This window comes from Lissotriton vulgaris, chromosome 5 (genome assembly GCF_964263255.1).
Source record: "Lissotriton vulgaris chromosome 5, aLisVul1.2, whole genome shotgun sequence".
In the NCBI taxonomy this organism is placed as follows: Eukaryota; Metazoa; Chordata; class Amphibia; order Caudata; family Salamandridae; genus Lissotriton; species Lissotriton vulgaris.
This window is the reverse complement of record NC_141693.1, coordinates 1,227,918,495-1,227,942,147: the sequence shown is the minus strand read 5'-3', so window position 1 is coordinate 1,227,942,147 and position 23,653 is coordinate 1,227,918,495. Positions and strand designations below refer to the sequence as shown.

At 45.6% G+C, this 23,653-nt stretch overlaps 1 protein-coding gene across 7 annotated transcripts in view; it reads right to left on the bottom strand.

The window, feature by feature from the left end:
• The window catches only part of ZNF219 (zinc finger protein 219), a 425,855-nt gene that overhangs the window by 150,790 nt on the left and 251,412 nt on the right, over positions 1-23,653 (bottom strand). For all 7 annotated transcript variants that reach the window (XM_086923060.1, XM_086923061.1, XM_086923064.1 and 4 more), the window contains 2 exons: positions 22,406-22,526; positions 18,299-20,705 (listed from right to left, as the gene is read on the bottom strand). In XM_086923060.1, coding sequence (XP_086779186.1) covers positions 18,299-20,705; positions 22,406-22,423 — 2,425 coding nt within the window. In that variant the 5' untranslated portion in view covers positions 22,424-22,526. The remainder of the gene's footprint in view (positions 1-18,298; positions 20,706-22,405; positions 22,527-23,653) is intronic.

Here is a 23,653-nt window from a genome sequence, read left to right as displayed (position 1 = left end):
TATAGCGCGAACTTGATCCCGAAGGATATCAGAGGGCTTTACAATTTGAAGCAAAGGTAACAAATCAGAACATTATTCTAACATTGGGAATCTAATGGGCATTGGATCAACTAGAACAAACATCATTTTAGGTCCCACTGCAGACAGATTCATCCGGCTGTGGTCATCAAGCAGTCTTGAGAAATGCATGCAGTTAAGGTCTCCGCACAGCACATCAACATCGAGGTGCACTTCGAAAGCTCCCTACTGGATCAAGCACCATCCTGCAACAAAGGGTTACATCTATTTGTGAACACAACATTAAGACCCCTTTTTCATCACATTTATGTAGGACTAACATTGGTTTGAAATTCAGATGCCACTCGCCCAAATGAGGAGATATGAGCCCCCCCTTCTGCCCGGATTGTCTGTATGTGCCCCTCTGGTCTCCCTTTCGAAACACTTTACTGCTTGAGTACCCTGCCTCAGGGAACAGATTTTGTGAGCGTTAGATTTCAGGAACATGAAATGTGTATATTACTTAATTTTCTGGCATACGAGGTATAAACTCTTTATATCGAGTTCGGGCACCATTGTCCCTGAGCAGAGTCAGGACAAGTTGGACTCACAGCAGGCAGATGCGGCTGTTACACTGTTTATTCCAACTTCACTTCTGGTGTATTTTAACAGTTGGGCTAGGAAACTTTATGAATATGTTCTAGGCATACGAAACTCAAACTCAATGTATTTACAGATGGCGTACATTTCGGTACAGCTTTACACCTCCTGTATGAGGATACTTGGTATTATCCAATCGGCATACTCTGTCCGCCCAGCTGAAGTCCACCCCAGTGTTTGTGAATATTACACCAGTGTCTATGCAATCAACACTACACATGTTGGTGTGGACAGTTGCTATTGGTTACCCCTGTCTGACCCTGATACCTACAGTAGCAAGGACAGGAGAGCTACAAATCGCACGCAAGTCGAAGTCGGCAATAAGTGGAGGCGGATAGTTGAAATCGCAGGTTAGTGGGCTTGGGCGCAGGGGGTCATTGATTATACGTCTCCTAGCTTATGTGGTGTTCTCATTCTAGCTCTCATTGCAACTTATGAATGCATATACTTTTCTGATGCAGGTCGCTTCCTGATGTAGCATCCTCACTATTTTGGAGGTCACCGTTTCCTGACTGAGGCGGGTGAGGTACTGATGGTTGCTTGCTTTATATACACTTTTCACCTGGGTCAATCTACTGTGGTCACGTGTGAGTTGCTATTAAAAGTGTGTGGATTCACTGCATATGCAGCATGTGCCCTACATGGGGCAGTTATTCACCATTAGTGTGCTATATACAGGGGTGTGTGTGCCGCTTTCAATCATTTTGTATTAACTCATGATAATTTCTTAACCTGGACTGTATAAATATACATAGTTTTTAGGTTGAGACTAGAGGCATCGCGAATGCGCTACGAGGCATGCAGTAAATCCCTCTTAGGGTGAACAAAGCGATACCAAAGGGGATGATGGACGGAGAGTTTAAGCAAATCAAACACTCAACCCCAGTCAACTAATCTGGGTTTAATCCATCATCATTCTTTAGCTCACTCCACCACCCCAGTTCAGACATGGCCATATGCAAATCAGTCTGACCCTGTGCCTCATGGGACCAGTCCAGCATGAACTGCCAAGCCATGTCTTCCCTGGACCGGAAACAAGCATCCTGGGACCGGTTTCTGGCTAATTAGCAGTCATCAGACAGGCTAGCTTGAATCCAGTGGCAAAGTAAGCAAGGGACCGCACGTCTGGGCATACCCTGCCAACTTAGGGCGAGCAAAGCGATACCAAAGGGGATGATGGACGGAGCATTTGACCAAATCAAACACTCACCCCCACCACTTTCCATTTGTTGCTTCGAGTGACTTTCGAAATTGCTTGCCTTTTATTGGTGAAAAGCTGCTTTTGGGAGTGTTTTCACTTTTGTGGTGACTACTTCGGTTACAAGTGCCCTTACTCTAGGATTTCTTTATTGTTTGGCACACTTTTTTTTGCATTGAATGGTCCTGCGCCATTTCTTGCTTGCCCGCAGCTGCTCTCGTTCCTCTTAAGCATATCGAAGATCTGCTCCACTCTCAGAGTGCTCGCGCTACCCGCTGTTCGTGTTGCCTTTTCTCCACCCCTCCCGTTGTCAGTGTTCACAGCTTCCCTTGTCCCTCCTCCTCACACGTTTCTGGGCACGTAGTGTTTCTTTTGTTTATTAAATTAATTTTTACATTGGAAATACAATAGGAGACGCGCCAACATCCATGCTGATCTATCTCCACAGTGAGCTGCTGGAGGTCTCACGGGCTCCTCCTGTCAGCACGCTGTCCCAGCCTTACTTCCTCCGGCAGGCTCACTCTGCTCCAGTTTACTAGCTAGACAGGCCTCTCCCCCAGTCCCATCTTCCCCTTATGAATCATTTGCGCAGCCTGCTGTTGATACTCCCTGTGCTCATTTCGTCTACCGACGCTTTCCATATTTCCAGTTTCTCCTTCTCTACATCCTCACCCTCATAGCAGCAAGGAGGCAACAGGCAGGCCAGGTCTGCTCACGGGGGGTGGCCGACCTGCCCTCGCTTCAGCCCTGGAACTGCTCTGTGGTCAGAGGCAGCTTTATCGAGGGCTTTAAGTGGGGAAAAGAACCAGTGGTGCTCTAAAAGGGGCGTGGCAAATTTCTTAAAGGGGTGTGGCCTATCAGAGTAGGGGCATGGTCTAAATCAAGATAACTAGCATTGTGTGCTTAAGAAAATCATGAAGTTGTATCCAGCAAAGGATAATAAAATAGGCAAAAAGGTATATTTATTAAGTATAAGCCATAAAATACCAAACACTTTACCAGAGTGGTGGGAGGAGTAGCACCTGGGTCTCAATAGGCCTGCGCCTGCCTGTCACAATGCTGGCTCCACCTCCTGCGGTGTGCCTGATGGCCATGGCCCACACTCACAAATGAAGAAGAGGTGCACTGGCAGAGCGCACCCATCTGCATGTAGAGTACATGCAGATGGGTCTATTCAGCATTGTGCTGACTCAGCCAGCCTCCTGGATCCGCCCCCAGCCCCTGTCACTCACAAACCAGACAGCCAATACACAACCAGGCAGAGGAACACAGAAAGATTGAACAGGAAAAATAGCCACTTTCCAAAAGTGCCATTTCCAAACTTAGAATTTAAAAACCATCTTCACTAAAGGATGTTTTATTAAATTCTGAGTTCAGGAATACCACATTCCATATGTCTATCTTGCCGTTATGAGAAGATATGCAGATAAACAAGTTACACAGCATTCCCCATGTTATCCTACGGGCAAGATAGCCTTTCAATAGTGAAAAACGAAATTGGCAGTATTTCACTATCAAGACATGTTACCCACACTAGTAACACCAAATAAAAACCGGGGTCTGCTCACCCTACCTTTGAGGACCAAAAATAGAGCCCCTAGAGCCCCCTTTCGAGGCCCCCCCCCCCCAAAAAAAACAGGTGGGGGGCTCAGAACCCAACCCCCCACACACACAACCAAAGCCTTGGCTTTATCTAAACCCCCCTAAACCTCGTATTTATTATGCAACCCCCCTTTCTTCTCAAGCAGCAGCGAGTAGCCCTGGCTTCTGGCACAGGTAGGAGGGTGCTGCTCACCGTGTGTGCTGCATAATGCGATGGATGCCACGCTTTAGCAGCCCTGCCTCCTGAATGCTACTGGTAAGGTGCCTCCCGCTTGCTACTGGTAAGGCACTCCCAGTACACACTTGTCTCCTTCCAAGAAGAATGGGGCGTCGGGTGGCTTAGATACAGCAGCTGTTACAAGCAAACTTGTTTCACAGGATGTTGCAATCGCCAAACGGAGCACATGACCTTTTAGTGATTTTTGCTGTGCACATTCGGCTCTGTCAATTTCTCCATGTGCCAATTTCTACGATTCAATGACAGGACACTTTTCCCTCTTTTTGCACGTCAGATTCTCTGCTTGTCTATCTCTTCTCGCACTGCATTCCCATTTTTGTGTCTGCGTGGAAGTGTTTTCCTTTTAGCTGAGGTGGTGCTGAGTGATGCTGGGGTGGTGCTGGGGTGGTGCTGGAGTGATGCTGGGGTGGTGCTGAGTGATGCTGGGGTGGTGCTGAGTGATGCTGGGGTGGTGCTGAGTGATGCTGGGGTGGTGCTGAGTGATGCTGGGGTGGTGCTGAGTGATGCTGGGGTGGTGCTGAGTGATGCTGGGGTGGTGCTGAGTGATGCTGGGGTGGTGCTGAGTGATGCTGGGGTGGTGCTGAGTGATGCTGGGGTGGTGCTGAGTGATGCTGGGGTGGTGCTGAGTGATGCTGGGGTGGTGCTGAGTGATGCTGGGGTGGTGCTGAGTGATGCTGGAGTGATGCTGGAGTGATGCTGGGGTGGTGCTGGGGTGATGCTGGGGTGATGCTGGGGTGGTGCTGAGTGATGCTGGAGTGATGCTGGGGTGGTGCTGGAGTGATGCTGGGGTGGTGCTGGAGTGATGCTGGAGTGATGCTGGGGTGGTGCTGGAGTGATGCTGGGGTGGTGCTGGAGTGATGCTGGGGTGGTGCTGAGTGATGCTGGGGTGGTGCTGAGTGATGCTGGGGTGGTGCTGAGTGATGCTGGGGTGGTGCTGAGTGATGCTGGGGTGGTGCTGGGTGGTGCTGGGGTGGTGCTGAGTGATGCTGGGGTGGTGCTGAGTGATGCTGGGGTGGTGCTGAGTGATGCTGGGGTGGTGCTGAGTGATGCTGGGGTGGTGCTGAGTGATGCTGGGGTGGTGCTGAGTGATGCTGGGGTGGTGCTGAGTGATGCTGGGGTGGTGCTGAGTGGTGCTGGGGTGGTGCTGAGTGATGCTGGGGTGGTGCTGAGTGATGCTGGGGTGGTGCTGAGTGATGCTGGGGTGGTGCTGAGTGATGCTGGGGTGGTGCTGAGTGATGCTGGGGTGGTGCTGAGTGATGCTGGGGTGGTGCTGAGTGATGCTGGGGTGGTGCTGAGTGATGCTGGGGTGGTGCTGAGTGATGCTGGGGTGGTGCCGAGTGATGCTGGGGTGGTGCTGAGTGATGCTGGGGTGGTGCTGAGTGATGCTGGGGTAGTGCGGAGTACTGTGGCAACGAAATATTCAAGTGTATTTACCTGATATTCAGTAGGTCCAATTGCCTGTGAAAATGTAATGCATTTGTGAATGCAAGCGTATCTGGGTTTAGTCAGAGCACTAAAGTGTGTCTTACACAGCAGTTCAAGTGCATTTAAAAAAGTAAGGGAACTGTGATGCTGTGCACTAGGGGGGCCCCGGGCGAGTAAGCTTGGGGCAGGGTCAAAGAGAGCTAAAAAACAAGCTCTAACTTTTTTCAGTCTTTCACCTTCAGGTATATACATATAAAGTAACAGCTTAAATCTAAAATAAATAAATGCATGTTAAGTTAATCTGTGGAAACTGCACTATCGGACTTTATGAAACTTCAATTAGTTCATGCGCTGCAGGAGTCTGCGTCTGTGACCTGAGAGCCAGGAATTGAATCCTAGTTGGAGCACTGGAGAATAGTTAGGGGCGTAACACAGGCCGTAAACCCCTTTAAAAAGCACACACTTCCCAGCTCAGCTGGCAACTGCTTTCCAACACTCACAAAGAATACATATGCTTCATCAGGATGTGTCAAGTGACTCCACTAATCAAAGCCAATACCAGCTTCCAAGCCCCCTAAACATTTGCAGATTGACCCATTGGGCACATTTTTCTTTCAGGTAAGCAGCCACCCTGGCAAGAAGGCTTGTTTAGAGGTCTGCTCACCTTTGGTTTCACAGGAGAAGCAATTCAGCTCGTGGAATTAACCTCCTGGGAGGGTTATCTTTTTTCACAGAAAGTAGGGGAACTGTTTTCCTTAAATTAAAAAGGTGTGGGCAAGTCGTGCCCCTACGATCCCGACCACTGGTCTTAGCATTCCATTAAAGACACACACACACACACACACCTCTCTGACGTCTGAATACAAAGATCAAAACATAAGTGCTATGCAGCGCCATCCTTAGACAACAAAAGTTTTGTAAGTGACACTGCCTCCTCCTTTAACTCTCTCATGGATAAAGTCAATGCTGCCTGGAGGGTCAAATACACTGAGAGGCCTCACAGAAACGGTTTGCCAGGGCGCTGTATATAGTTACACTGGCTGCCAGCCAAGGCGATGTGGCAAGTGGCCCAAGGGAACAGCAGCTGATGCGCTCGCATTAAAGGAACAATGCCCTCCCCGCCCCCACTTCCGGGTAGATGAAAGGTGTCTCCTGCAGTGAACAGCTGCTTGAGGGCACGGTTCATGGGAGAAAACCGGTGATTGGTGGAAGGCCGCAGGCCTACCCAACTTTCAGAGGAGAGGGAGGAACGACCCCCTTCCCCGCCCCGGGTCTTTTTCAGGAGGCAGATAACAGTACTGCCCTCACATCATCCGGCAGATGGTGCCACTGTTCTGTCCACCAGTTAGGCCCAAACTCCACGACACAAGATTGTAGGTTACAGTTCACTCTGGTGAAGCAACACAAGAAGAAGGCTGCTCGTACCTGAAGTGACACGTCATACCTGTGACGTCAGAGGTCTATCAACTATTCTCAAGAAGCAGTGGATTGAAGAATTCTATGAGTTTCAAGTGAGGACTTCAAACATTGAGCAGGTTATCAGTCCGCGTTATTCAATGCAAACCGAGTCTATAATAGTAGTTACTGGCCTTACTGGAAAGGGATATTATGAACAAATGAAATTGCCAGAGCCATCGCCCCCCTCACTGTCTGTTCCTTTTCAGTGGCGCCTTCTCCAGCAATCTGAATGATTAAAGGGTTCTGAGAGCGAGGACAGAGCGGTCTCATACTAACAGTTATTAAATGCATTCTGAGGGAACCAGTTGGCTGTCCAGATCTCAGCAACCCAATGAACAGACACAATTTCTTAGGCTCTTTCGAGCAGGTCTTTCTTCAATCTGAGTCTGGCATTTACGTGCATTAATTCCCCGACAGCCTTGCCGAGACACGCATACAGGGGCGGGGGAGCAGATCCCTTTGAAGCACGGCCTCGCGGCCGTGAAGAAGTGTGAACAGCAGGGATGTAATTAGGAGGGGGGAGGAGAAGTGGAGAAGTGAGGCCGAGCACGCTGGGGAAGCAACAGATGGCTTTGATGTGGACGCGCGAGGCAGGGGGACGGAAAGCACGTGCAGCAGGGGGCGGAGCGGATCGAAGTGAAGCTGCTGGTGGCAATGATGCGAGGCAGGCGGATGAAAGCGCGTGCATGGACACATGCACTCGTCGAAACCCTGGTTTAGCTTTCCTGATCCAACCCTATAATTCTCCCCTATACATTCCTTGCGGAATGGGATAGGCAAGACCTAAAAAAGCAAGGTCTAGTGCAAAGTAAAACTTAAAAAGAAATGGGGTCACAAAAGGGTTACAGCAGCTGGCATGGCAAACCTACAGTATAGGTGCAGTAACATATATCATGAAATACCATGAGCAAGTATATATTCTGCAGAGTACATTGTTCCGACAAATATATCACGTTACATTCAGTTAGACGCGAGTTACAACAGCAGGCATGTCAAGCCTGCAATAAAGTTAGACGCGAGTTACAACAGCAGGCATGTCAAGCCTGCAATAAAGGCATAGTAATATACCAAGTGAAATACAAGTAGCAAGTATATATACAGCAGAGTAAGTTAAACTCAAGCATATCTTACATACTAGATCAGCACACATACTTTTAGCACACGTGGTTTGGGGAGGCGATAATCTGACTACGTTTACGCACAGAAAAGATCTGGCTAAGAAGTCGGTTTATGGCCTATTAGGGTACTTATTGGGGTTTGGTAGAGCCATGGGGTTTGGTAGAGCCATTCCGAATAAGAGTTGAGGGTCTAAGAATACCTGAATTAGGGAGAGAAAGTCCTTTCTTAGTTGGAACCCAAACATAGTACGGATACAATGCAACCCCAGCAGGGAGAGATTGCGCTTCAATAAAAGAGTAAGTGGCGGAGGTCACCAATGGCTTCATTACAGTTCCAGCATGTTGAGTTTTTTATGAAGTCGCACAGGGTCCAGAATGTCCTATGCAGGAGCCAGAAATACATTTGAGAGTGCGAAGGGGAGACCTTCTGGGTTACAAAGTCTGTCAAGCAGGCTATATTGTCCTTGAAGTTCTCTGAAGAGAGGTGCTTGTGGGAGCCCAATTGCATTAGGAAATGGATACCTTTCGATGCCCAGGAGGCCCAAAATATGGTTTACCCATGTATTCTAATTTTAGCGTCGTGCCAGTGACAATGTTAGAATGGGCAAAAGGAGTCTCTAGAAGTCAATCAATCCTCAGTAGGGCTCTTTTCGAGTTAGCAGTGAGATGGGGTGGAGGTCCCCCAGAATCACTTTAAATTAGTAGCCATGTTGGGGTATAGTTTGTGGAATGGGAGACCCAAACGGAGCCATGTATGGCTAAGAAAGCAGTTTAGTCATACTGCCAGATTACATCCTCCTAGCTGAACGGGCAAGAGTGGCTTTTTGATGGAGATTCTAGCGCGTATATTTTGCCCAAAAAACTTCGTCAGGAGCTGGTCTAGTTTATGATGGAATTAGCCGGATAATACTAAGGGCAACATACTGATGAGGTAATTAACTATTGGGGAGGCCATCATCTCGATGGTCTTGATGCAACCCCACCAGGTGAAGAACTTTGTTCGAATCCAATCTAGCAGGGTCTCAATTTTCTTTACTGTTAGGTTATCGTTATGGTGGAGCAACTCTATAGGTTAGAGTTAACTTCTAGGCCCAGGTTCTTTATTTAGTGAGGCTGCCAGTACAGGCCTGAGGATGTGAAAAGGTTGCTAGTGGTGAGGTTGTTCAGACACATGATGTAGGACTTGTCCTTATTGAGTTTACAGCCAGAAACATGGGCGTAGTCCTCTATTGTCTCCAGCAAAGAGGGGATTGACTGGGGGAGTGTCTTCGATCATAATCAGAATGTCGTCCGCATATGCAGCCACCTACACTGTTTTGATAAAGGAGACACCAGCTATGGAGGGGTTAGTTCGAATCTTATGGGGTAGGGAGGGATCTAGGTCAGGATAAAAAGGGACACCGACAAGGGGCAATCTTGCTTAATGCCTCTCTCCAAATTAAAGGATGGGGATAAGAGTCCGCCTGATCTTACCTTGGCAGAGGGACCACTGTATAGGGCCATGGACATCTTGGTGAAGCCCTCGCCTGGGTTATACTTCCGTAGGGTTTCCCAGAGAACGTTCAAGATACCCTATCAAGTGCTTTTTCAGCATCTAAGGTAACCGCAACTGTTTCAGATAGCTCTAATTTGGCTCGCTCAATGGTTTGACATTGGAGGCAGGTGCTGTCATTAGATACTCCATCACTCATGAACCCTACCCGTGTATGATCGATTAAAGATGGCAATAATGGTTTGAGCCTTTAGCAGGATTTTGGCAGTGATTTTTGCACCTAGATTAATTATTGAAACTGAACTGTAATTCTTCACCAAGGTTGGGTCCTTCTCCTCTTTTAGAATAACCACTATTGTGGCCTCGCTGGCTATGCCTGTGATGGTGCCTGAATCTGAGAGGTGACGGAATAAGGCCAGTAATGTGAGACTCAGGACAGAGGCAAATGTGTTATAATGGTTAGCTGTGAAGCCACCTGGGCCCGGGGTCTTATTAGGTTAATGGAATTTGATAGCTACATCAACCTTCTCCATCGTTAATGGTGAGCAAAGAGTCAGCTTATCTTGATCAGTGATGGCAGGTAGTATTGTTTCATTTAGGTAAGCCTTATAGTCCTCCAATGGAGGATTAGCCTCTTCTTTGATTAGGGATGAGTAAACCTCTGAGGATGTCAAGGATGTTTTCAGGTTCAGTATGGGGAACATTCAGATTATCTTTAAGATAGTTAACACCCCAATGGTTCTACTTATGTGTCAAGTATAAGGACAGAATTTTGCCAGCGTTGTTTGCCTCACTTAGTTTTAGAGATTTAGATTTATTGATCCAGACCCCAGCCCTCTCACTCAGGATTCTATTGTATTCATATTTTGTATTGGCGAGAGTGGCGAGGTTTGGGCATCAGGGAAGGAAATGTGAGTAGCCTCTAGAGATTTAATATCTCCTAAATTTAGATGGTCTTTTTTATGGGATTGGTTTAATTTAATTTATATTTCAATTAAGGTACTCTTAACAGTAGCTTTGAGGGCATCCCTTTGAATAGTAGGGGCTGTATCTGAGACCATATTTTCTTTCACATAGTTCTTGATCGTCTTTTCAACAGCATCTCAAGAGGCAGTGGCTCTAATAGAATCATCACTGAATCTCCAAAGTTTACTAGGGGTTCTTGTGTTAGTGCCTGTGAGAGATAGGTAACAGCAGAATGATCCGAGACTAGTCTTGATAGGATGTCTGACTGGTCTACTAGAGGTATGTGAGCCTTAGAGATCAGCAGGTAGCCAGTCAATCCGGGAGTAGGAATTGTGAGGGCTGGAGAAAAAGTTATAGTGCCTGGTATCGGGATGTGTTAGTCTCCAGGAGTCAAGGAGGTTGAACATGGAGCAGAATTTTGGAAGCGATTTGTGTGATCGAGAGGGCTGAGATCTGGATTGCCTGTTGATGGCAGGTCCATGGGGAGGTTAAGCGGAATTTGTTTTAGAGGAAGTGATAGGGACTCCCAAAACTCTGGGTTGTCAGCGTTTGGGCCGTACACATTGAGGACGTGGAAATGGCAGATGTTTTTGGAGAATTTTGACAGGATCCATCTTCCTTTTTCATCTGTAATGGGAGACTCTAGATCGGCCTGATTTTTTAGTAAGCAGCGTAACTATTCCTCCCTTTTTATTGATGTCAGGGGAGCAGAGAATGTCATCAAGCCAGTTTTTCCCTAATTATGTGATTTTCTTACGGGTAACTTTTGTTTGCTGTATAGGATCAGGTCTGCTTTGAGTGTATAAACGTAATTTTCGATTTTCTTATGCCTTACTGGGTGGTTAAGACTTTTAACGTATAAAGACTAATTTCAAATTAACATTGGTGTGGTCATTATTCATGTTGTGGAGGTATGTACGTGGTTGTGCTGTGTGGATAGGGCGATTGACATGAGGAGCAGCTGGTGGTCTCTGGCAACAAGCTTGTCTCTGATAACGGACCAATGGAAGGCATGTACTATCTGAGATATTAGGCATATACAGAGAAGGCAGGGCCATGAAACCCTGAAACTTCTCTGACTGACGGATAAAGCAGCTACTCGCCAAGAAGAAAATAAGACCAATGAGCAGTGCTGGATTGTCACACAGAGTATCGGAAAGTAAACAAAAGGGCACTAAAAAAAGTATAAGAGAATGCAACTGGTAACAGAAAAGAACCCATCCCAAGAGCCCTACACGACCGCCCTCTCCTGTCTCACCCACCCTCCCCTCCCTGAACATTGAACATGAGGGAGACGACAGCAGGGTGACGTCCGCCACTGCAGAAATACCGCAAGCAAATACCAGCCAACTGGCTAAGCGGTGAATTTGCTGGTAAGAAAGGCACAGCATTAGTGGAAGTCATACAAAAGGAAATGGAGCGCAGCTAAGAGACTAATAATTTTGGCGGCTCCCAGGAAATCTTAATTTGGCAGTTGCACGTAACTTTTCAAAGTCATCTAGCCCCTTCCCCCAGCACCCATAGTAGCCTGAAAAATGTCAGACCTAATGTCAAAAGAAAGCTCATTTTCCTTCAAGGTTTTCAGACTCCAAGATTTTTAATAAAATCTGCCCTTTTACAGAGGATTGGAAATTTACTAGGATCTTCCGTGGTTTACTTTTATTGGGGTTCTTCTTGAATGGAACCAGGTAGACGTTTTGAATTTCCGTGGCTAGGTCTACCTCGTGGTGTTCCTTATGCACTCCTGACTTTATAAATGTAACAATGAAGGATTTTAAACGCTTCCATTCCGCTGACCTCCCCAAAACTTATTTTAAAGTTATTCCTTCTACAGCTCTTCTCTAATATTTCTATCCTCTCCAGAAGCTCTCATTCTTCACATTTCAAAAATTGAATCTCCTACTTATTGTGAACAAGAGTCTTCCTTTGCGGTCTCCTCAAGGGCCTGAGTCCTTAACGTCGGAGTCTAAATTTTTTTTCTCTAGACTCCTACATGTCCCTTGAATTTCTTTGATTTTTTCAGGGATCACAAGTCTATTTTTTTTATTTCAGCAGACAAGGACAACATGGATTCAACTGTGAATGCAGGAGAGGTTGCTATAGGGGTAGGCATTCCAACTGGGCGGGGAAGGCTGGGCTTGAACATCAACCTTAGCAGGTTCACAGTCTGGTGGCTGGGGTTCTTCAGCAGAGACTGATCACCCTTCACAACCATTTTTAATTGCCCTGACTCCCTGCTGTCCTCCAAGACTTATTGGAGCAAGCTAACATTACACCCTCCAAACTTGCCATTTCATCCGTACTGAGACAGAAGCCTGCACCCATCACCTTCAGGTAACTGTGCCAGCTCTTTCCCTGGTATCTTCCTAGATTCTTCTAAATCACCAGCCGTAGACTCAATAGTAGACCTCCCAAAGGTTATTGTTTTAGACAAAAACGGTTACAAACGCCATTTTAAGAACTCATTTGTTCTCGATGCTGCACCGGATCTCAAAACTGGGAAAAAAGAATTCTGCTAAATGTATGAAATGTGGTCTTGAGAAGACAGACGGTATCCAAATGAATATGGGTGAACAGGAAGATGTGAGTAAGATAAGGACAAACATTTTGCAAAGAGACATTAAGTAAGCCTCAGTTTAATCATCTCTGGCAGCATGGACGATTTGGGGAGCTGAAGTAACGATAAAAGTAAGCTGCTATTTTATTTGATACTGCTGGACCGCAGGGAAATATGTAGAAAGTGGATATCCGTGGCACCAGTTATTGGTACTAAGTGGCTAAATTCTGCAATGTATACATAGAATTTGGCAACCTCTTGTGCACTGGAGAGGTCGGAACAACCTAGGTTGAGAATACCTGCTGTGCACACATGATCTATCAGGCGATATTAGTTCATTTGTCCAATGATTACACCAGTTTGTGGCTTCAAAACCCAGCAGTGAACAGGTTGGATTCTGGGAGAGGATAAGTCTTTGTAAGTATGTCTAACCCTGGCTTCCTGGTTTGGATAAAAGGGTGGAACACTGGAAAGGTGGCGTCAATAGCCGAGATGGAGGACCATAAAAAAAAAATACAAAACTATGGTTTACATCATAAAGCACGCCAGAACAAAACAAGCATTGACACAGTGATGAAGCTGCCAGCCAATGCCAGACCAACTGGGTTGGATCATGCTCGTTAATTTTTGTGGTATAAACTGATGCACACCAGTTTATTTGACTGCCCTATAAGCAATGAGGAAACGTCGGTCGAGGGTGCAATGGGAAAGTAGTTATATTAGATAGTTATTACACTTTAGGAAAGGATACTCTATCAGCAAGTGGATGAGTACAGGAGGGGGAATGTCCTCACTTGACTTCCTACTACATTTACCTGGTGGAAACACACCTTTCACGATGCAGGTAAGATGTGTAATTTTACATAAGGTCATGACACACTGTAATTTAAATCAAGGGACTGGTGTTGAGGCTGGCATGTTCAGAAGATTGTCACAGAGGCATGTCTTTATTTGCACTATACATTCGTTCACTCTGCAGATCAGACCAATTGAGAGAGACAAAACCACCCCAACCCCACCCAGATGGATCCTCGAGGCCATATCAACACACAATGATGTACATCAAATCTCTCCTACATTGCATATCTTGGGTTAATTAAATCTCAAAATAAGGTAATGTTAACGCGCACACAATGACTCAGTCTGTGCCTATACCAAAATTCACCTGGTTCCCCCTGCCCTGTGAATTTTGTATTCTGTTACTGCCCATAACATTTGAGGTCGTGTCTAGCATGTACACAGATGCATCTTTGCGAATATGTTAAGCATAATCAATAGTGTTAGTATTCCAATCACACACAGTAGCGAATCGATACAGAGAAGAGCTGAAATCAACGTTATTGAGGTCTGCAACCGTAAGGACTAAGCTCTGCCAAGAGGAAAACGGGATTCAGTCACTGACTGAAGGCAATCCACAGCTCGATTTCTCCTTTTTTGCTGCACATGCAACCATGTGGCAGTGAGCAATGCAGCAGTGACGGTTTAGATTCTTTGAAAGGCTTCTAAAATACGGTTTGCAAGCTAAATAGATTGGAGCAATCAGTTTCTGCACCAAAGCATGGCCCTGGGTGGGGGGGGGGTTCAGGGAGGGACATGGAAAAGGCAAAAAACAAAACAAAAAAAACCCACCTCGCACAATGTGGACATCGATTCTAATGACACAGACATGGGGGATAAACTGGATAGTTAAGACGTAAGGAAAGAAAGGTTTCACTCCCCCCCCAGATGATCCATAAATTGTAGCATGAACTCAGAAGCACATGTGCAATTACCACATCATGTAAAATAGCAAATTCTCGAATAAATAGGAGACTGAACAGGCATGATACTAGACAGGCATGAATGGCAAGGAGAAATCGGTTATCTAAAGTGCAGGACCTGGGAACACTATGCGAGATGGAGATTAGACTTACTTTGGAACTCCTATGTAAAAACCACATTAAATTGTGCATCGACAAGCGTTCAATGACTTCTTAACTGAAACATGCTCAGGTCCAGGTCAGAAGTGCCAATCAAAAGCTCCTATACGAGACTATACAGTGTCATGGGGACGAGCCTTGCATTTACACCGTGTTAAGTTGGTATGAGCTCATTAGAAGTTTAAACGCCATTTTTCCTTTCTGCTGCCTTTGTACACGGCACACATTATTATAAATGTTTAAGAGTTTAGCAGAGTGTTTTGCTTCACACGAGAATAATATGTTTTTCTATATCAGCAGCCTTGCTTGGTAAGCTTTGCAGCCTTGCTTGGTAAGCTTTGTCTGAACAGTGAGTGCCGAGGCCTTCAAGGTTATTTCAACACAGTGGTGGTTGTTCGGACTGATCAGTGCACGTTCTAGACATAACATATATATGCAGCTGCGGCCACCTCTGATTTTAACGCGTTTAATAATGCACTGCGTAGGCATGATCACACACACACTTGGAGAACATTCGCATGTAGAGAGCTGTGGCAGAAACGGATGTGATCCATTTCTGCTAGGACCAGCGGTATGGGGCCGCCCTTGTAATCCCAAGAGACCTTCTGTAGATATAATATAACCTACTAGCTAGGAGGGTGAGGTATAGGTGTATTCTAACCCGTTTCAATTTAGCATTGTAATATGCTTTCTCCCTTTGTATTTTATGGAATAGTAACTATGCTGATGATCTTGTTGCTTATAAGTTTGCTTGTATTAGCTAAGATACTGCGCATGAGAACACGGCATTATAAATAAATATTTCAAACTTGCTCATGTCTCCTTTTACTCCCTGTTCTGGACTGGTAAGAGAGTATAATGAAAGTGTTCATGTGTTCCACATTGCCCGACATATTCTAAGTTCCATGTTCTGGGTTGTCTAATCATTGAGGTTATGGAAGAACCAATGAGACACTGATTGCTAGTCTGGTAGGAGATTTGGGGGGGGTTCAGGGAGGGACATGGAAAAGGCAAAAAACAAAACAAAAAAACCCACCTCGCACAATGTGGACATCGATTCTAATGACACAGACATGGGGGATAAACTGGATAGTTAAGACGTAAGGAAAGAAAGGTTTCACTCCCCCCCCAGATGATCCATAAATTGTAGCATGAACTCAGAAGCACATGTGCAATTACCACATCATGTAAAATAGCAAATTCTCGAATAAATAGGAGACTGAACAGACATGATACTAGACAGGCATGAATGGCAAGGAGAAATCGGTTATCTAAAGTGCAGGACCTGGGAACACTATGCGAGATGGAGATTAGACTTACTTTGGAACTCCTATGTAAAAACCACATTAAATTGTGCATTGACAAGCGTTCAATGACTTCTTAACTGAAACATGCTCAGGTCCAGGTCAGAAGTGCCAATCAAAAGCTCCTATACGAGACTATACAGTGTCATGGGGACGAGCCTTGCATTTACACCGTGTTAAGTTGGTATGAGCTTATTAGAAGTTTAAACGCCATTTTTCCTTTCTGCTGCCTTTGTACACGGCACACATTATTATAAATGTTTAAGAGTTTAGCAGAGTGTTTTGCTTCACACGAGAATAATATGTTTTTCTATATCAGCAGCCTTGCTTGGTAAGCTTTGCAGCCTTGCTTGGTAAGCTTTGTCTGAACAGTGAGTGCCGAGGCCTTCAAGGTTATTTCAACACAGTGGTGGTTGTTCGGACTGATCAGTGCACGTTCTAGACATAACATATATATGCAGCTGCGGCCACCTCTGATTTTAACGCGTTTAATAATGCACTGCGTAGGCATGATCACACACACACTTGGAGAACATTCGCATGTAGAGAGCTGTGGCAGAAACGGATGTGATCCATTTCTGCTAGGACCAGCGGTATGGGGCCGCCCTTGTAATCCCAAGAGACCTTCTGTAGATATAATATAACCTACTAGCTAGGGAGGGTGAGGTATAGGTGTATTCTAACCCGTTTCAATTTAGCATTGTAATATGCTTTCTCCCTTTGTATTTTATGGAATAGTAACTATGCTGATGATCTTGTTGCTTATAAGTTTGCTTGTATTAGCTAAGATACTGCGCATGAGAACACGGCATTATAAATAAATATTTCAAACTTGCTCGTGTCTCCTTTTACTCCCTGTTCTGGACTGGTAAGAGAGTATAATGAAAGAGTGTTCATGTGTTCCACATTGCCCGACATATTCTAAGTTCCATGTTCTGGGTTGTCTAATCATTGAGGTTATGGACGAACCAATGAGACACGGATTGCTAGTCTGGTAGGGGATTTTGGCTACTAAGGTGAATTTTGGCACACCCTAATTCACTGAGGTTCCAAGTCTCTATGCACAGTTCTGTGTAAGAGCAGAATCCCTGCTACAACCGTACATTACCTGGGACTGACGGCTGATATGAGCTCCTTAGACCATTCTTTCGGTTCGCTATTGACATTTGAAAGATGGGTTTTCGGCCAATTAGAGAATGGCGGATACAGCCAAAATGTCTTAATATAGGGCACACAATGTTTTAAAGGTTTTAGAATGGTTTGCCACTCCCAGGACACTGAAAAGCGTGCAAATTAAAGATGTTAAACTTGACAAAGAAGGCATCACAAGTGAAAATTATATCTACTGGTTTGTGAAAATTAAATTTACTAACCAGACCATCCACAGGTGTATTGGCTGCAGCATGTTGAAACATTTAGTGAACAGCATGTTGAAACATTTAGTGAACAACACTGTAAACAACACGTCTAGAAAGGCTGGATCCTTCTAAGATTTTCTGGATGTCCAAATAGAATCGTACAAACAATGACCCTACATGAGGGCTCATTAGATTTTTATGAAAATCCGATGTGGAACGGGCCTCTCTAAATCCAAGTTAGATCCATCTACCAACATGATAAGTTGGGAGGGGATCAACTAAACGCTCAATTCCTTATGAATTTGCAATACCAAAATCTTGCCTGGCTTTAAGAAATATGCTCATGAGCTCCTTTGAAGTTAATGGCATGTAGCTTCTGTTTGCACAAATTCACCAAAAAAGTCATGGAAACATGAGTGGAGTTTCAATATTTGGTGAATCAATAATTTTAGACCCTGGACCTTATTTAAAGACTGAGTAGCATTGACATCTGCCAAAAAGTGATGGATGTTCTTTGTGCCATATTTAGAATGCTACTGGCAAGTAGGACATCTGTCCCTTTTTGGATGACTTCTGCATCTGCCCAACTCGGAGTGAAGCCCTTAAACTCCTATTCAAGCAAATGTTTAAGCATCTCGCACTCTGCCCTCCTACACAATACTTTTTGCCAGGTGAAACCTAGCTGAATTTTAGCAGGGACACACTACACAATATTCCAGGCTTTCCAACACACAAGAGATGAACACATGCAGTAATATTGCGACACCCCCATTCAGAGGTGAGGAACTCTGAATGGGGTTGCACCTGGAAAATTCTGCACCCCCTATTTACTATGTATATTAACGCCCAGAAAAGAAAGTGTTTGGGACTGGTGGGACAAATGTAATTTTTGTTGTATGCTCTATGGACAAAGCCCATTTAGAAACACAAAAAGAAGTTTTGCACCTGGCAATCCTCAAAAGACACGTTTAGTAAGAAAGTGTGCATAGCGAATGGTTTCATTTACCTGGAAATGTAGAAACTGCCATCCCAGATGAGCCACCAGCAGCCACAACCTTCCCGCTGGAGGGGGAGCCATCAGACAGTCGTGGGCCAGTGGTACTATTAAGCGTCTCTAGATTCCCAAGTGTCCTACCCCTGGTCCACTCCTTGTCATCATTCATGTGGCTCCGGGCATGGACCGCCATCTGTTGGTAAGTGCCAAAAGTCCTGCCGCACTCTGGGCATCGGTACCCAGAGGCCCCTCGGTCCCCACCCTCCAGTGGTTCCCGCCTCTCAGGCCCAACCGGAGTCAGCAGCGCCTCCTTTGCCCGCAGAGCCTGCATCTGGTTCTTTATTTCCTGCTTCTGTGTCCTGCGTGGGCCAGTCATCATGCCACCACCGTTCCAGCATGGCTCCAGGTCTGCCGCTGACCCCACCAGCTGCCAGCCCTGCACGTGGCCATCCTGGGAGATTTCCACTGCTCGAGCTGTGGCTTGCAGACGTTCTGTGCAGCTCCCATCTGCCGGTGTCTGTAGATTGAGATACCCCAAAAAGGAATTCTTATCTGTAGGTGCCAGCAACTTTCCGCGCCCATGTTTTTTCTCCTCCTTGGAGGGCCGATTTGCAGAGAGCAAGAATGTGGAGTAAAAAGCATTGTAGCCCAGTAGCCCTAGCTCCTTCTTAGGCTTGGTGCTAGTGGTAGTCCCTGCAGGCTTCTCCACTTTCAGGCCCAGTTTGCTCAGATGGACCTTCATGTGATTTTTCAGGAACCAGGGTTCCTTAAAGCAGCGGCCGCACACCTGGCATTTATGATCAAATGAGTCCTTGTGTTTACGCATGTGCCCTTTTAGGAACCAGGACTGCGTGAAAGCCTGGCCACAAACCTCACACCGGAAACCAGCCACAGGGGGCTGGGCAGGCGGAACCTTTTCCACCACTGCTGGAGGTGGAGGAGGAGGAGCTGGTGCAGGCTCCGGAAGGCTGACCACATGCACTTTCTCCACATGCTGTACTAGCTCATCCTCCTGGGCCGCAGCAAAGTCACACAGCGTGCACTTGTAAGGTTTGTGGAGGATGTGGACATGCTTCTCCAGCTCACACGCCTTCCGGAATTTACCTTTGCAAAATGGGCAGCGGAAGCCAGGCGCTGGGATGCAGGGTGGAGGAGGTGGAGCCGGAGGGGCCTCCTCATCTTCTGGAGCAAGAAAAGGGGCACTTGCATTTTTCAGCATGGAGCTAGAATGAGGGGAATCCAACTTGTGTGGGGAAACTGATAAGGGTGCTTCTTCCTCCGGTGGTGTATCCGCAGTGACCAAGGTCAAAGGGTGGTTCCATCTTCCCTGTATGTCCCTTGTTTGGCGCTCCCGCAACAATGCTCGCTCCTCTAGTTCCAGCAGCAGGCGGTTCTCCTCACTCAACCGTCCCAGCACCCGACCCTCTGCCCCAAGTCTGTGCGTTTTCAAGTGGATTTTCAGATTTCCTTTCTGGGCAGCCCTGTGCCCACAGTATGGGCACTTGAAAGGTTTCTCTCCAGTATGAATGCGCATATGTAGTGACAGGATGCTGTTGAAGCGAAAGCGTTTGCCACAGACTGTACAAGGGTACTTCTGCGAGTTTGGACCATGCTCCCCACCACCAAACTCTGACGCCAGCCCCAGCAACTGGCCATTGAAGTATTGTTGCAGATCTAGCTCTCCATTGAAGGCCAGCTCCTGGAGCCGCTCATCATCGAAGGGGGACAAAGGCTCACTGAGCTCATTCTCTGGCCAGGTCTCTGAACTGTCAGGGTCTGGGGAGTCTTGGGGGGATGGAGAAGCTGTTGGAGGAGGAGGAGACACAGATGCAGTCAATGGGGGTGAAGATGAACAAGCTAGAGGCAGAGGAGAGGTGGATTTCTGAGGTGCAAGAAGAGATGAAGAATTTGAATGATGAAAAGGTGAATCAACCGGAGAGCAGTCAGGGTGGCTCTGTGGGGAAGTAGCTTCCATCTGGTGCTCAAGGGAAGGCAGCTCCTTTGGAGGTGGAGAAGAGTCCGTCAAAGGACATGAAATTGTAGCCTCTGGCTGACAAAAGAGTGCATTAGGATCAAATTCATCACAAGTTGCAGTGGATTCATTCTGAAGAGGCGAAGGAGGAGAATCCACCCCAAGATCTGAAGGAACATCCAGCTGGAGGCAGTGAGATGGGGACTCAGCCCCAAGTCCAGATGTAGGCGAAGGCTCAAGAGTTGCAGTTGGAATATTTTCTTGGATATCTGAGGGAGCATCGGGCAGCAAGCCGGGCAACTGAGAACCCTCCTGGGGACAGGGACGAGATTCCATCTGGAAACCAGTGCAGGCAACCAATGGTCCACCAATCCTAGAATCTTCTGGTTGAAGGCCAGGGAATGAAAGAGAAATGCCAATTGGGCTTGAAGACCTGTGAGCCATGTCCTGTGGAGAGAGAGAGAGGATGCTGAATGACAAGCAACCAGCCAAAACATGAAGTGTATAACAGATTGCATTCTGCCAGTTAATGCAGTTGAAAGGAAAAGTAGCATTAGCGCTTTAAGAGTTAACTAGAATTTTTCCATCTTTATTTCTTGGACCATGCTTTAAACCTTCCAAACTGTCTGCTTTTTTGCTCACCTCTCATTAACTCACCAACTTATTTTAGATGTCCACTCACACATATTCCAAGTCAAAACCTTTAAAAGTATTCTTCTTTACCTTACATGCCTTATAAAGTGAATGCTGGAAATACTTTCATCTCATTATGACTCAACAGTGGAAACAGCGTTTACTTAAGCCTACCGTCATTTCTTATCCAGGATCTACAAATCGGGACTTTCAGATACTTGTTGGAACCTAGAGTACTATTTTCAGAAGGATAGCTTATTTAGCAGCTCTCAGCCATACGCTCGAGCACAGCTCAACATGAGCAAGGTTCCTCTACCACAACTGTCTACCTTGGGTTAACAAGAGTTCGCTTACGTGTCTACAATTCTAAAGGCAGTCGTTTTCTTTTACCCAATTTAGTTTAAGACCTTTACATAGATGTCCATCATTCATAGGATTTAAAGGACTGAAGATCTAGCCTATTGCCAAGTATCATTGCACACAATTCTTTTTTTTTTAACATGAAGCAGTGAATATGTGGGATTGTGTGGAGCATTGCTCTTGGTATTGAGAGAGCTTTTGCTTGGACACTGTAGAGTAAATCAGTTGATCTTTCCAAATTGGTTATAAAAAAGGCTTATGATTTGGACGCCAACCAGCAATGATTCACATAAAAACAGCTCATTCTGTTCAAGGGATACCTGGCAACATCGACAATTAAAGGTATTATGTATGTAATATGAACATCTACTGTTCTAGAATAGCAATATGCAGCTCTACCAGGTCACCTCAATTGCTGAACAGTCTTTAATCAAATCACTGGCCCTTACCGCCCCCACCCAACTCATCTGCCTTACCAAAAGTTTTCGGACAAGTAACCTCAATCTTGATCTGCAGAACCCTCTTGTATTAAATTCCTGAGTTGAGAAGAGTGGCTGTCACTATGCCCTTCAATCCAGACCTGCAGATGCCCTACTAAACTAGCCCAGGGACCCATATGCAGCTCTGCAGATTCACCTTAATGGACTCCTTCACACTTGCAATTTTAGTATAGAAACTGGCACATCTCTTCAATTATGACAGTCGTTATTAAGGCTAATGTAGCATATCCATATTCCAATGTCTATCCAAAGCTGCACCGATTCCTATACCAGGACTCAAATACACTCACTAGCCATTCTGGATTTGTAGACCCTTTAGCGGAATTCAGCACCAAATTACCAACAGCTCTGACATAGAACCACTATATACATATAACTGAAACACTGCCATTCTAAAACGGAGACATACACACAATTGAGTCAATTCAAACTTGAGCCACCCCTGATGGCACAACACTAGTACAGGATAAATCATCAATGTAGCAATCATTTTAACATATCTAGGACATACTCCTAGCTCTTCCAAAGTATGTCATATTGCCTATTAAGCACTCCAGGAACCAACTCTTCCGTTAGTGGGAGCAACACAGTGCTATTACTTAGTGCCTCAAATCCGACCAGCAGCACATTGTTTCCACCCACTTCAATACTCACTTGTCTAGGGATCCTCATTACATGCTCCGGCCCCCTCTTCAGGCAGCAGGAAAACTGCAGCAGCTATCAATTCTGGCGCTATCATGGAAGTGAAGTCATTCTTCTAGTCTTATCGAGATACCTAAGATGTACATAAATTAATATATTAGCATCACATACATGGGATTACAGAATCTTTCAGACACCCAAAAAGCTCAAAGCACAATATACTATACGACTTGCAAAAATAAAGAGAAGAACCAACAGGTTTAATTATTCATGGGCTGAAGATGCCCAATTCAGGAGGGTCCTTTTCTATGCCGCCCTCTTTGGACATATGCCACCACTGACGTGAAATCCATTCTGTCAAGGAAATCAGAAGAAATGTGTGGAATAAATCGGCATATCTCGGAGCGCCTTGAGACTCTCATGGGTGAGTAGCTGTGCTATACAAACTCCTGATTGATACTAGACAGACCACACCCCCCACAACTGTGCAATTAAAAATATTTAAAAAAGACCTTAAGTTCCATACTCATATAAAACATTTGGCCCCTGACTTTGTGCCTCTGTATGGTCACTTAACTGTTATAAGACTTGCAATATCACCCTACTATAAATAATTCATGATAGCCTGCAAGAACTGTAAACACTTGAATCAAATTTCCGTATTACTGTCTGTGTAGGACATCACTAACCTCGCCATGAAAGAAAATACACTAAATAACTTATCACAGAAGAGTTGAAATGGCAGCTGCCAGGGCCAGCAAATAATGTGATGTCCAGTCACTAAGCAGTAATACCACTGCCACTTCAGCAAATAGCGGGAAGAAACAATGTCTCAGGACCCTATCTTCTAAACTTTATTCGCCAAGAAATTTACTTTAATAAGTAGACCCATGCGGTTACATGTTTATTTAGTGCACTGCTGCAAGGAAACAAAAATATTTTTGCAGGTTACCGAATATTGTAGCCCATTTCCAGTTTACGTGACTTTTAAATTACCAAACACAGCACACTGGCAGGTTGATTTGAATGGTACACATTTCAAACACTTTTCCCTGGGGATGGTCTCTTGAAGGGGGGAAAACGCAAGAAACCGAGACTTGAGAGGGCTTGAGGCAGGGCTATGCAGCGTCACCACATATTATATGGAGTTGACATGCCTGCTATCACATGTAAAGAGCATACTGTAAATAAACTAAAAAAAAACTTTAAAAAAAAAAAACTGTGACCTAATCAAATGTCAGCCTTTAGCTCTGTTCCTCT